Source organism: Gastrolobium bilobum, unplaced genomic scaffold, assembly GCF_033153095.1.
Source record: "Gastrolobium bilobum isolate Gb01-03AN ecotype WA unplaced genomic scaffold, APGP_CSIRO_Gbil_v1 utg2365, whole genome shotgun sequence".
Classification (NCBI taxonomy): Eukaryota; Viridiplantae; Streptophyta; class Magnoliopsida; order Fabales; family Fabaceae; genus Gastrolobium; species Gastrolobium bilobum.
The window spans coordinates 535986-551172 of NW_026899145.1; the positions used below are offsets into that span (position 1 = coordinate 535986).

Sequence of the window (15187 nt, forward strand, 5' to 3'; positions counted from 1 at the left end):
CAAGATTAATAATGGGTCCAATGACTAAATATTTAGCAATGTGAATTACATTGACTGTCTTAATTTTTGAATGAGTGTTTCAGTTAAAAGTTTAGTTGCTTAATATGTCATTGCATATCAAAGTTGAATTTTAGTCTGCAATATTTTATGAAATAGTTTTGTCCGAATCATTGTAAAATATTGGTGTGAATTAACATTCACATTGAAAGGATCAAGGAGAGATTTGATTAAGGTTATTTTTCTGTCATAAGGTATCAAATCTCCAGTTAACTATAGTTATGTGATTGCTCTTAATCCTGAGTTTATTATAAATAGGTAATCAAATAGTTTTCATTCTTTGATTTACCAACGAGTGAGGTTTGATCTATTGATGGCCAATAACTCGGTATTTTGGGAGTGAGATTGTTTGATTATCGATATTTATGAGATAAACAACATGGAATTTGTAGGATATGTCCCCTTGATATGTTTCGGTACTTGGATATTGAAGACACTGGCCAGTGCATGTAATCCATTAGAGAAACTATCATAGTCAAGGGAATAAATAATTGATTGAGTTACAGAAAATTTATCAATCAATTATAGACATTCTACAAAGGGGCGATGCATATTCGTGTTATTAATCTTGGAGTTCAAGTTCGGGCTTTTAGTAGAATAACACCAAATTAGATAATCATTCGTTGATTATCAAGAGCCTTGATTAATAACATATGGTAGATCACCAGGCTGGCTCAAGATAAGGGATGGGACAATTTTAGTTGATGACGACTAGTGGGATACATGGACTTGGGCTTTGGGCTCAAGTTTGTACTCAAGAGCAAGCGGGAGATTGTTGGATTTTGCTCTTTCATTAAAACCCAATAGGGTCTAGTGTGTAAGAAAAGTCCAAGAAACCTAAAGCTCGTTCTGCTTAGGACTAGAGTTTCTTGGAACCCATATATATTCTACACTTATAGTCCCATATATATTCTACACTTATAGCCATCAGTCTCTCTGGTCTTCAAGCTTAGTGGTTGCAGAGGCTGAGGTAAGGTCATCTCACTGAAAGTGAGAGAGTGCCCACACACTTCTCATTTTTTCTTGAGACATAGTCTGGAAGATCTGCCACAGTCCAGCAGCTTCAAGGAGGTTGTTCGTGTTGCGGCGCTGAGGTGAGCAGTTCGTGAAGAGGAATCATACAAGGGAAGATTCTACACGAGATCTGCGCACCAAGAGGTAATTGTGAAACGAAGATGATTCAGTAAGCATACCAATGTACTAGGTCCTAAATCGCTTCCGCATAAATTCAACAGTTCCTACAATTTTCACCTAAAAATGTAGTATATAATTATAAGAAAATAATATAAGTGGCTTATAAATAATATTGTTATGATAACATAAAAAGAATAAAACTATAGTCGCTTGCCAAACTATTGGGGATTGATTCAGGAATAATCAAAGAAAGATCCATTTGTTTAAATGTGATTACTTTCAAATTTCCAAATGTCAACATTTTTTGTGATTTTTATTAGGGATATTTTGTTTATTATGTGAAACCTTTGAAAAGGACAGGATACATGATTGTTCTTTATATCTTTATAATGAACCTAAACTTTCTGGTGCCCAAAATTTTTATATCAGATTAATTAACAAATAAAATAGGGATAAAATATGCAAGTTAGTTCGGTTACTAATAATGTTAAGGATGAACTTGGATGGAATAAAATCATAAGGGATAATTGGTAAGAAAAAAGACATAGAGGTGTTAGTGAGAAAAGAGAAAATCACATGGGTTTATGAACTTTTTTGGTAAATTTTTTGATATACATGGGATTTGCATTTCTCAATATCATTTAAAGCCATGGATAATTAATGAATTCTCCCTTTTTTTCCTGTGTAATCTCCTTTGAGTCCTTGCAATGGCATAGCTCATTAATAAACTATTAAATTTCTTTGAGCAATAAATTTATTGAAAATTTATGGCAAAATGTAAAAGTAGTATATAATTATAAGAAAATAATATAAGTGGCTTATAAATAATATTGTTATGATAACATAAAAAGAATAAAACTATAGTCGCTTGCCAAACTATTGGGGATTGATTCAGGAATAATCAAAGAAAGATCCATTTGTTTAAATGTGATTACTTTCAAATTTCCAAATGTCAACATTTTTTGTGATTTTTATTAGGGATATTTTGTTTATTATGTGAAACCTTTGAAAAGGACAGGATACATGATTGTTCTTTATATCTTTATAATGAACCTAGACTTTCTGGTGCCCAAAATTTTTATATCAGATTAATTAACAAATAAAATAGGGATAAAATATGCAAGTTAGTTCGGTTACTAATAATGTTAAGGATGAACTTGGATGGAATAAAATCATAAGGGATAATTGGTAAGAAAAAAGACATAGAGGTGGAAGTGAGAAAAGAGAAAATCACATGGGTTTATGAACTTTTTTGGTAAATTTTTTGATATACATGGGATTTGCATTTCTCAATATCATTTAAAGCCATGGATAATTAATGAATTCTCCCTTTTTTTCCTGTGTAATCTCCTTTGAGTCCTTGCAATGGCATAGCTCATTAATAAACTATTAAATTTCTTTGAGCAATAAATTTATTGAAAATTTATGGCAAAATGTAAAAGTCATTTATCATTAAAGAATGTTAATTAAGAAAATTTTGGATTTATGTAGGACCAGTGATTTTGTTTGAAAATAATATGACAAGTATCAAATGCATCAGATTCTTCAATTAATGAGACAATTCAAACCCTTGAATTAAAATTAAATTCTAAATTTATTTTACTAGAAAATTATAAAAATATTAATGCAGCAAAATAAATTTAAAAACAACACATTTAATTATATTGTGTATTATAAGTCTATAAAAACATCTAAAGACAAAAAATGCTGCATCATCAAAATGTGATTTTAATAAATAACCAAGGGAAATATTACTCTCCTTTTACATAAGACAACTTTTTCTCATTCTCTCTCACTTCGATTTTTGCACCTCATCTTTTTTTTTTTCTTTTTTTTTTTTCTTGTAATGATGGGACTCACTTATTTTCTCTCTACAACATAAGATAACTATCTTATGTAAAAGGAGAATAATAAAACCCAATAACCAAATACAAAACTTAAGGGTTAAGTCGATAATTTTTCTTACATCTCCCATCCCCACGCCCACCCCTAGCCTAGGTATCATATATATACCCCAAAATACAAAGCCTTGAATACTAGAAGAAAAATACCTGTCCTTAATAAGATTATAAGTGAATACTCAATATTGTGCAGAGCTTCCTTACTCATCATCTCTTAGTATTCATTAGAATGGAGGGTAAAAAAACAAAAGGCAAGCAGAAGAGAGATATAAAAAAAATTGAGAATGGAAAAGATCTCTTTGTTACTTTCACAAAGAGAAAATCTGGCCTTCAGAAGAAGGCCACAGAGATAACAACGCTTTGTGGGGCAAACGTGGATATACTCATGTTTTCTCCGACGGGGAAATCATTTTGTTATGGGGATCCTTCTTTTGAGTCAATGACAAGGTCTCGTTCAAATGAAGAACTCTCTTCTGAACGTGGCATCTATCATAATCTTGTGGAGGATCACCAAAATGTGGACATAGGTCAACTCAATCTTAAAAGTGATGCACTTCAGGACCAAACTTACGTTGCAAAAGCACGGGAGAAGGAACTAAAAGGCATTTTGAGGTCAAAAAATATTCGAGACCTTAGTACCGAACAAAACAATGAAATGGAGCCAACTTTTGGGGAACTCCAAGATAAATTAGAAAATGAAATTTCAATCATGTATGGAAGGGGTACTTCTCATGGTAAGTGCTCTTCTCTTCTAATTATAATTTTGCCTTAGCTTTAATTAATGATGTCAAATGATTTTATTTCATGTTTTTTTATTCTAATTTTATGTGGAAATGATAACTTTTTCTTGTATCTTTGCCTCCCATAGACCAAATGAATGGAGCCAATCCATATCCTACTTATGCAAGTGGGAGTAACGTATCTGAAGTTCCCTTCGGTGCCAACTACGAAGCCTATGGAACAAACCCCTTTCTTCATGATCCAAATGGTATTGGTAATTAATCTTCTTCTTTTTTTTAACTTTTTCTTCCAACAAATCAGTGGCAATGACTTAACCTTACTCGTGCAGGTGCAAGTGGTTATGAGAATGTTGGTGGAAGTGATCCATATTTATACAATCCAAGTGATGAGAATGGTGGTTTTCCTTTCCCTCCATTCAATGGTTCTGGCCACAATCACTTCTAAAATTTGTTGTGGGCACCGTTACTAGCTAGGCTTGGTCATGGCGAAGGATATGCTTATGTTTGGCTTGTAATATATATATATTTGTACCCATCATTGGTAGTTTACTTTTAATTGAACCTTGTAATAATAATAAGACTTGCTTATTGATTTTATGGATTCCTATTTTGCTATAATCAAAATTTCCTTACTCTTAAAATGAGACCTGAAGTATATATTAATCGATAATTTGTTAAAATATTAGCAAATAGAGCTAAAGGTATCAATTTTTAAAGAGAAATTAAAGGAAAAGAAAGCATTGAAGTTCGGATTGGTTTTGATATCAGTTATTACAACACGACTAAAAGCTCTAAACGAGTTTATTTATGTGAATCAATATGTATATTATACGAAAGGATTATCGTTTAAAAGGGAAAAGATCATTTTATTACGATAACTGTAGAAGATATACAAAAGAGAACAGATCATCTATATGCGAGATTAATAATGGGTCCAATGACTAAATATTTTGCAGTGTGAATTACATTGACTTTCTTAATTTTTGAATGAGTGTTTCAATTAAAAGTTTAGTTGCTTAATTATGTCATTGCATATCAAAGTTGAATTTTAGTCTTTCAAGTGTATTTGATACTATAGCACTATATTTTGTAAATTTTTTCCAATTAATAGAAGTAGAAAGCTTTCTAGTATAGAACCTATATATATAGTAGGCGAGCAATAAGAATGTAAATAGTGTAAATGGTAGCTTGTTTGTTTAGGCCTTTTTCCAACGCAATTAACAGGAAGCAAAATTTTCTTGCTTCTAGTTAACAATGCAACGGGAAGCATGCCAACCTCAATTCGAATTGGGAACAACGAAAAATAAACAAGCCTTAGCTTAATTTCTTTTTTAGCTTTTTAAGAAAAATGAATATTTTTTTTTTAGTACATAAGAAAAATGAATCTTTAAATTAAAGAAAGGGTTCGTTTTTTCTGCAGTTACTGCAGATAAGTTATCTGCAAAAAGCCCAATACGACGTCGTTTTGGGCAGAAATCATGGTATTTTTGTAATTTTAATTTATTTCGGGGTTATAATAGTCATTATATTTGTAATTTTTTAAGATTTCAATACCAAAACGACGTCGTTTTGAAAATAAATGCAGATAACTTATCTACATTAACTGCAGAAACATTTTTCCCTTAAAGAAATGATGTTCAAAGATTATCATTTGATAAACTCAGCTAGACATGGCTTCTCAGTTTGTTTGTTTGTTTGTTTTTTTTTAAGTGTCTTTTTTTAATACAATGGTGAGAATTAAACACATAACCTAATATATGTAAACTACCAAAGCTCCTAACTACTAGATCAATCCTAGTGACTTTTTTTGAAGTGCCTTTTGTGTAATGAATACTAGGCTTCGATAAATTTATTAAACATTCATTGATTGTTAATTAATAATGGATGTCATTACTATCCTCGCAAAATCAGAGAATCTTTGTGCATTAAATTGCCCTTTATTTATTTTTAAAGCAAGGTAGAAAGTAATAAATATTTGACAATTTCTCTATCTAGATACCAATTGTATTAAGGGGGGAAAAACTGAATACCACTAGAATAATCCTTTTGTCTTTATCCCATTTACTTTGAAAGAATAATTTTAAAGTTGACATTATAATTTTCTCTATCATTTCCCGAGTGAATTTCGACAAGTACAAAACAATCAAATTTTTATATCCAAAAAAAAAAAATCCAATTTTTTTTTTCTTTTGATCATGAAAGTGTTTTTTCATTCTTTGATATGTTATAGGAGGAAAAAAAATTAATTTATTGCTTTTTTAATAAATAATTACGCAAAAGGTAGTAGTTTTGAAACTATTTATACAGGTGTAGCAGTCAAACACGCCCACATGGGGCGTGACCCAATGGAGAGAAACATGTCCATGTGGGGCGTGAGTCATACAAGAGACACGCCCACATGGGGCGTGATCAGGAGAGAGAGAGACACGCCCAAAAGGGACGTGAGTGGTTTGGAGAGAGACACTCCCCATTTGGACGTGACCGAGGAGCGAGACACTCCCATGTGGGGCGTGTTTCAACAGGTGCTGCCACGTGTCACAAGAATCGACAGTTTGACCATAAAACTTTGGAAGTCCATAACTTTTGACTCGGGTGTCCGAATTAAGTAAAAAAAAAAAAAATTTGATTCCACGTAACTTTTCAAGATCTACGTAATGACACCTCATTAGACATATTTTGTCTCTCGCAAAAAAATTGAATTTATAACAATAACACTATAAGAATGTTTAAACTCAAATTAATAAAGAGAAAACCACTTTTTAATTAGGAGAAAGTTAAAATCCAAATTCATAAAGAGGTAGTAACTATAGCCTTCTCCTATTTTTTAAACGTTCTTATTAATTTAGGTTTAAACGTTCTTATGGTATCTTTGTTGTAAATTCAATTTTTTTTTTAGACAGACAAAATATGTCAAATGAGGTGTCATTACGTAGATCTCGAAAAGTTATGTGGAATCAAAAAATAATTACCTAATTCGGACACCCAAGTCAAAAGTTATGGACTTCCAAAGTTTTACAGTCAAACTGTTGACTTTTGTGACACGTGGCAGCACCTGGTGAAACAAGCCTCATATGAGAGTGTCTCTCCTTGGTCACGCCCAAAAGGAGAGTGTCTCTCTCCAATCGGTCACGCCCATGTAGAGCGTGTTTGACTGCTATACTTGCATAAAAAATTTTAAAACGACTACATTTACGTAATTATTTATTAAAAAGCAATAAATTATTTTTTTTTGCCAGTTATAGGAATGTTGTTCGGCGTCCATGCGTGTCACATTTGTCTTTGCATATCTCGCTTAAAATAATTTTCATTTTCAAATGCAAACTAATTATTGCCAAAATTAATTTTGTTCATATATTTAATATTATAAAATAAGAGGAAAAAAATTAAAATTAAAAAAAAATGTCCTTATATCTATGAATAAAATATAATCGGGAAGCATGCCAACGTCAATTCGAAATGGGAACAACGAAAAATAAACGAGCCTTAACTCTCTTTTTTTAATATTCAAATCGGTTTATCACTTCACAGGTTATACTGGAGAGGATCGAACACATGTTCCTACTGCTCAGTTGCTTTCGTGCGTTAATTGAGTTACCATCATTTGATTAATTAAATAAGCCTTTAACTTGATTTCTTTTTGAGTTTTTTAAGAAAAATGAATCCATAAATTAAAGAAATGATCTTCAAAGATTATCAACTGATAAACTCAACCAGATATGACTTTTTAAATTATTTTTTTAACTGCCTTTTTTGTTAAATATACACTAGGCTTCGATAAATTTGTTAAACATTTATTGATTGTTAATGAATAATGGATCTCACTATTATCCTCACAAAATCAGAGAATCTTTGTGCATTAAATTGCCCTTTAATTATTTTCGAAGCAAGCTATGTTCAAAGATTATCAATTGATAAACTAAACTAAATATGACTTCTAATTTTTTTTACAATGCGTTTTTTTAATGAATACTAGTCTTTGATAAATTTATTAAATATTTATTGATTGTTAATTAATGATGGATCTCACTACTACCCTCCCAAAATCAGAGAATCTTTGTGCATTAAATATTTGAATATCTATGTAACATCTTCTATAACTACTAATAATAAGAATATTACATTATGTCTTAATATTAGTAACAAGAAAAATAAAGGAATATAAATTTTTAAAAATCAATTTATATAACAAATATTCTTAAGTTATTTGTACATGGTACCAACATAAATTTTACCTTCAAACTATTTTACATCAGATTCTACCTCTTAAACTAGGCTTTTTGATATTTTTGTCCCTCATTAATTAATTAATAATCATTCTGCCCATTAACCAGAACTATCTACCAATCTGTCCCTCTTTAATCGATTAACTTAAATCTTTAATCGATTAAATGGTCAAAATAGACAAAAATAATTGACTCGAGATTTAATCGATTAAATCTCCCTCTTTAATTGATTAAATCTTCAATAATAAGAGCAAACGTACGGCTATAACGTACAACAACTTTGGTGGAATACTTTGATTCACTCACCTTGCAATGAAGAATATAAATATCTACAAATACCCAATTGGAAAGCTGAGGGTGCAGCCTGTGGGCGTAATTATATTTGCTGCTGTCATGGCAACACTTGGTGCGTCAAATTGACTTAAAATATTCCTACTTTCACACTGTTCATTCTGTTGTTACTCAAATGTTTATATCAAAAGCGTTTCCTCCTCCCGAGAGATGCAAGCTACAAAATCTATTTCATTTAAATAAAATTTATATCAAAATTTCTTTGAGTTGAAAGATGCCTGATTAAGATTACAATGATGGTTCTGTTTATTCATTGGAGCATAAATCAGAAGATCCTAGTATGAGAAAGAATGTTGTCTGACCTGTATCTGCCCCAAGTTTAACACCTTATGTAGCTTGTTTTTTGCCTCAAAAAATTGACAACACAACTTTTTGTCATACTAGAATGAGAGAACTTGAACTTAATTTGTTAATGAAGTGCTGGATACAATGAATACTTCAACGTATCGAAATATACATTCAAGTGTTAGTGGTTACAATCCTACTGCTTTTCAAATTACATATTTTGGTACCTTAAGTTTTCACGAACTTGTTCTTTTGGAATCAGTAAAAAATATTCGTACATTGTCATACAAGAAATTACAATTTTCATGATTTGTGGAATCTATTTTGCTACAGGATTTCAAGTATTAATCACCGCTGTAGAACAACTAATAGAAAACAAACCTCCTGAAAAGATGTATGTTGAACAATTAGGAAACAGTGACCATTTTGTTACGCTTGGCAAAAAAAATTATATTTATGCCTGCTTGACACGTGTCATCTTTTGCTGACTGTGCATCCTGACATGCCATATTTCGCTACACTGTGTAGCGAACTACTTGCAAACATATTTCGCTACACATTGTAGCGAAATATGCCGCGTGGTATTTTGACAAAATTTACTGTTGGTGTGACAACCTGGTAAATTTTTTTGGCAAGTGTGACAAAGTGGTCACTCTTCCAAACAATTAATATGGTTGTACTCTATTATGATATTTGCAACGGTGGTGAAGCTTATGCTCTAGTTTTACTGTAGAAGTTCAAAAAACAAGATTGTCTGTGCCTATGCAGATGTAAGGGTTCTTTTCTTCTGATGTTTACTTTATGAATTAAGTTCAAAAATATTATTGAAGATTTTATCGATTAAAGAGGGAGATTTAATTGATTAAATCTCGAGTCAATTATTTTTGTCTATTTTGACCATTTAATCAATTAAATATTCAACTTAATCGATTAAAAAGGAGCAGATTGATAGATAGTCCTGGGTAAAGGGCAAAATAGTTATTAATTAATTAATGAGGGACAAAAGGGTCAAAAAGCCTCCTAAACTATGTTACATCAGTTTAGTACATATATTACATCATAACTACCTAAAGTCATAAATTTTTATAGTACTTGAGTCTCATCTAGCATAGTCTATATGTATAAGTTTCTATATTATCTAAATAAAATATAGCCGCTACTCCTTGGTTTTCCACTATAATATATAATTCTGAGCGATTGTCGTAGAGATAAATAGTAATTGTCCATCCCTCAGTGGTTAAGTATAGGCTAGGCATAATGTTTCTCTGGAAATGTTAGCACAAAACAAACACACGTGAGAAAAATATTAGTCATATTGAAATTTTCTAACTATAACTATTCTGGCTGTAATAACAGAAATTATCATTCTCTCAGGTATGTTTATAATAAGAAAAAAAATAACAAAAGTAATAAGTATAATATAAATCATGTAATATTTAACTGAAGTAATTAAACTCAAGCCAAGTAAGGCGTCTCTTACCTAGAATCACAGTTAAAAATTACATATTCTATAATTATTTATTTGGTACCAAATAGAAATAATTTAACTAACATCATTTCTAAAGATTAAACATAACAATAAAATATTAAAATCATATAATACAGAAAATGAATAGAACCAGAGAATAGAACCAAATAGAAATAATTTAACTAACAGTATTTCTAAAATGAATAAAACCATAAAAAAAAACTAAGAAAATGATTTTGATCTTCCAAATTTACCTCAACGCCAACTTTCTTGGGTTACAATTTTTTTCTCTCCTCCCACTCTCTTGTTCTTTCAATTTTTTACGGTTTGTCTAATATACACATCCATTTATACGAGTATTTTATTTTTTTCTATTTTCTTTTTCCTTTTTCTTTTTCATTATTTTCTTTTTCTTTTTTTTACGGTTTTTCTTTTTCTTTTTCCATCTATTATAGTAGATGAATAATATTATAAAAAATGGAAAAAGATGGACGAGGCGATTAGGACGAAGCGCATGGTAATGGTCGAGGTCAAGGAAACGGTAGGGGTGAAGATAATGGGCCCGACAGAAATGGGAACTCCCAACTGCATCATAATGGGGACCAGCAAAACGACAATTCATTCACTAATAGGGTCATGAACTCGGTGTGCGCACCGGGATACAAGAAGTCTAATGTGCCGATGTATAATGGCAGTCAGGATCCAAAAGCTCACTTGGAGGCTTTCAGGACCAAGATGTTCATTAAAGGAATAAGCGGACAGATTGTGGCCCGAATCTTCACTTCCACCCTAACTGGACCGACCATGACCTGATTTACTAGATTGCCAAGGAATTCAATTGATCTGTTCAAAGACTTTTCACGAACCTTCCGTTTCAACTTTGCCACAATAAAGCCCACCCCATGTTGGCGTATTCGTTGGGTCGAATCCGGCAAAAGGAAGGACAGACGCTGAATAAATATTTAGACCGCTTCAAATAGGCTGCCCTTAAGGTATGAAATTTGATCGAGGTCGTTCATCTACACTTGATTGCTTTTGGGCTGAATAGAGATTGTCCTCTAGCCAAGTCAATATACAAGAACCCAGTCAACGACTTCGAAGAATTTAGAAGAAGGTCAAACAAGTACTTAGATGTAGAAGAGATGGAGTTGGCCTATGCAACCATTAAGGGCTAGGATAGATGCTGAAGTCCTCGTTGGTAGAGTCCAGACAAGAGAAGCAAAGACAAAGATTGAAAGGTGTCCAGGAAGGTGGCCGACTCTTACTCTAGAGCACCCGGAAGAGCGTTTCTCAAGAGCCAAGTTTGATAGTTACACACCTATGACTATCTCCAGTTCTGAATTTGGAAGGAGGTAGCACAAACCGAGCTTCGGAATTTCGAAAGACCGAGGCCAATCAAGAATAAGGGTGTACTTGACCGCTCCAAATATTGTGCATTCCATGATGGCCATGAGCATACCACTGATGAATGTTGGGACATTCGAGATGCTATTGAAAAACACACTAGAGAGGGAAAGTTAAAACAATACCTCATTATTACCCAAGGAAATAAGAGTGGGCAGTGAAGCCACAGCAAAAGCCGAAGTCCGAAGAAAGATAACAGATGGGACTGGGATAGAGATGGCAAAGGCAAGAAAGCCGAAGCCAAAGATGATGAGTTCTAGGAGCCTGAGTTTGATTGTAACATTATAAGTGAAGTTGAGATGAAGTTGAGTGGGAGCATCCATAGATACTTCAAAATTGCCATCTGAAACTCGATAAAGGGAAATTAAACCCCACCTTGGTGGACAAATCTCGGTAAAAAAAAAATAGGGCTCATCTTCATCCACGGGTAAAAGACCTAGCTCGCAATGTTCCCCACAAGAATCTATGCGATGTCTGCTGCCGATATATGGGACCTTATGTTGAGGACTTCCAATGAGACCCAGGAGTATTCATCCTGATCATCAGCCAAAGACTCCACCATAGGTGACATAGAACAAGAAGAATTAGAGTCAACATAAGAAGTAGATGTGTCCGAGCTCCTTGAAGCCAAGTAAAGCTCTAAAGGATTAAAGTCAGAATTTGACAAATTTGAAGATTCGTCAGTAATCTCAATCGAAAGGCCCTATTCTTTAACTAAATGAGAGCCCATAACTAGAATATTCAAAGAGCTCGGCCCTATTTCTTCCCCTCGCACATTTAAAGGGGTAGAGGACCCCATAGAGGGCATTATTACCGGAGTCATGTTGAATAAGATGTGATTTTGACCTAAAGACTCATTGAACTGATACGTTAGACCTTGCACACTCCTACCTTAACTCATTGAAGTGGCACGACCCCATCCTCGCTCAGAGGAAACGAACCTTCTCTTACTTCCTCCACCCCAAGAACTACGAAGAAGGAATTTCATTTCTCCTCCTCTGTACAATCCTCACCCTAAAACCAAAAATGGACTCCTTTAGGCAATTTTTAGACCCAGTCTTTTTCCTGAGCATCTCGGCTGCCTCCAGTATGACCATGATTTCTATGATAAGTGGACCTAAACTCTTCAAATTAGGGTTTCTAGCTAGATCATTTCTCTAACCTATTTATAGTAGGGTTAAGCCATTGTTCCACCATGCTCCAATCACAAGAAGAATGTCATTTTCAGAATAGGTTATAGAGAGAAATTCTACCATCGATTTGCCTTATATTTTCTCGTTTATGATGGCCCAACAAGATACACATAATCATAATTTTAATCTCATTTTATTTGGGTATTTTGAAGTCATACATGATTTGAATATGTTTTAAATTTATCATGTTATACAACATACGTTCATTTACCTCATAGGATATCACACCAACTCAAGGTACCTTCATTCAATCACATGACACATAATAACTTTTAAAATGGAAAACCCATTAAATGACGAAGGGAAAAACCACGACACCTCAGGTCCAAATTATAATAACCCTAACCAATGAAATGACTAATTGGAAATTATTTTGGTAATAATAGTGGTGAAATTATATTAAAAATAATAATTTGGAGATTTTAGACACTTGTTGGGAAAAAGTGTGAATATTGGAATTTAACGAGTAAAAAATGCTACCGTATATATTCTACTAAAAACTTAAAAATGAGATTATTATGAATAAAAGACCAATGCATGCCAAGCAAGTCATTAGGACCAAAAATATAATTATGAGAATTATTTGGGGTCAAATCATTATTTTGGTAAAGTTTAGGGACCAAATTATAATTATGTAAAAATTGCCCTAAACTCAATTGTGACATCATAATATAATTATTTAGGGGATTTAATGACATGAAAATAAAATGATTAAAGTTGGATTAAGTAAGGAATTCAAGAGACTAAGTGCAAATTTATTGAAACCTATTGCTCAAAGTCAACTAATGGGATATTTTATAACTTAAGTGACTTAGAACATGTCACTATTCACTCTCCTTCATCCTTTTCCTCTACTGGAACCTGAGCTCTCCCCCCTTAGGGATTATGTTGATATAGTTATGTTATCTCCATCAGGAAAATCATTTAGTGAAGGAAAAAACATGAGAATATTACCACTAGCACCACAAAGTGTTTATAACTTTGTCAACTACTTATAAATACCTAATTTCTCAATTTTCTTGATCTCTCATTTTGTTTTCCTTTGATTTTTCTACCCTCAACTCTAATGAAGATTATACTAAGAGATGAAAGTAAATAAGCTCTAAAGTGTTGCACCTTTATTTGGCTTGAGAAGTTTTTATAGACTCAGAAAGACTAGATTATTTAATGCTATAATACACAAATTAAATGTGTTATTCTTAAGTTTATTTTGTTGCATCAATACTTTTATAGTTTTCCAGGCCAAATAAATTTAGAATTTATTTTTAATTGATGGGTATAAATTATTTCATTAAACGAAGAATCCAAGATATCTGAGTTGTTATCGTATTTTTTTTCAAAGTGCTTTTACATTTGATCCCATATATTATATTAATTAATACTCTTTAATGATACACGACTTCTAATATTTTGCCTAAGAATTTCATTAAATTTATTTTTTAAGAAAATTTAAAGGTTTATTAATTAGCAAGTAATATGGTCATTGAACCACTCAGTATGTGTTCTTAAGAAACCACCTATTGCTACCCTTTTTGTTTATGAAGTCGGTTATGCGCTATATCAAGTGTTTTTCATATTGTTTGGCTTAGTAACTTGCAGAAGGAGTTGAATATTCATAAAAAATTTAATTTCAATTGATAGGTATACATTATTTCACTAAATGAAGAATCTAAGATATATGGTCATCATATTATGTAATTTTTTTTGTAAAAATACTGTTACATTTGAACCTATACATAAATCCAAATCATATTCATCAATATTGTTTAATGATACACGACTTTTTACATTTTGCCTTAGATTTTCATTAAAGTTATTTCATAAAAAAAAATTAATGATTTATTACTTAGCTAGTAATATCTCCATTACACAATCAGGTATGTGTTCTTCATAGGTGACATTGCGTTGACTTCGATTTCAAAGAAACTACGCATTCCTACAATTTTCACTCATGAAATCGGTTATGCCGCAGCTATATCATGTGCCTATCATGTTATTTGTCTTAGGAACTTTTGAAGGAGTTGAATATGCTTAAAGAATTTAATTTTAATTGATGAGTATAAATTGTTTCATTAAATGAGGAGTCCGAGATATCTGAGTTGTCATCATAGTATATAATTTTTTTTTATAAAAAAATGTTACATTTGAACCTATACATAAATCCAAATTATTTTCATCAATATTGTTTAATGATACACGACTTTTTACATTTTGCCTTAGATTTTCATTAAATTTATTTCTTAAGAAATTGTAATGGTTTATTGATTAGCTAGTAATATCTCCATTACACCATCAGGTATGTGTTCTTTATGGGAGACACTGTGTTGACTTCAATTTCAAAGAAACTACACATTCTACCCTTTTCACTCATGAAACCAGTTATGTCGCAGCTATGTCATGTGTTTATAATGTTGTTTGCCTTAGGAACTTG

The 15187-nt window shown here is 32.1% G+C and overlaps 1 protein-coding gene across 1 annotated transcript; it reads left to right on the forward strand.

Moving 5' to 3' along the window:
- The first annotated feature begins 3321 nt into the window (after positions 1–3321).
- Positions 3322–4277, forward strand: LOC133287602 (MADS-box transcription factor 23-like). The gene is made up of 3 exons (XM_061485241.1): positions 3322–3826; positions 3961–4080; positions 4162–4277. Exons 1-3 carry the CDS (start codon positions 3322–3324, stop codon positions 4275–4277), a joined length of 741 nt encoding a protein of 246 aa, XP_061341225.1.
- The last annotated feature ends 10910 nt before the right edge of the window (positions 4278–15187 follow it).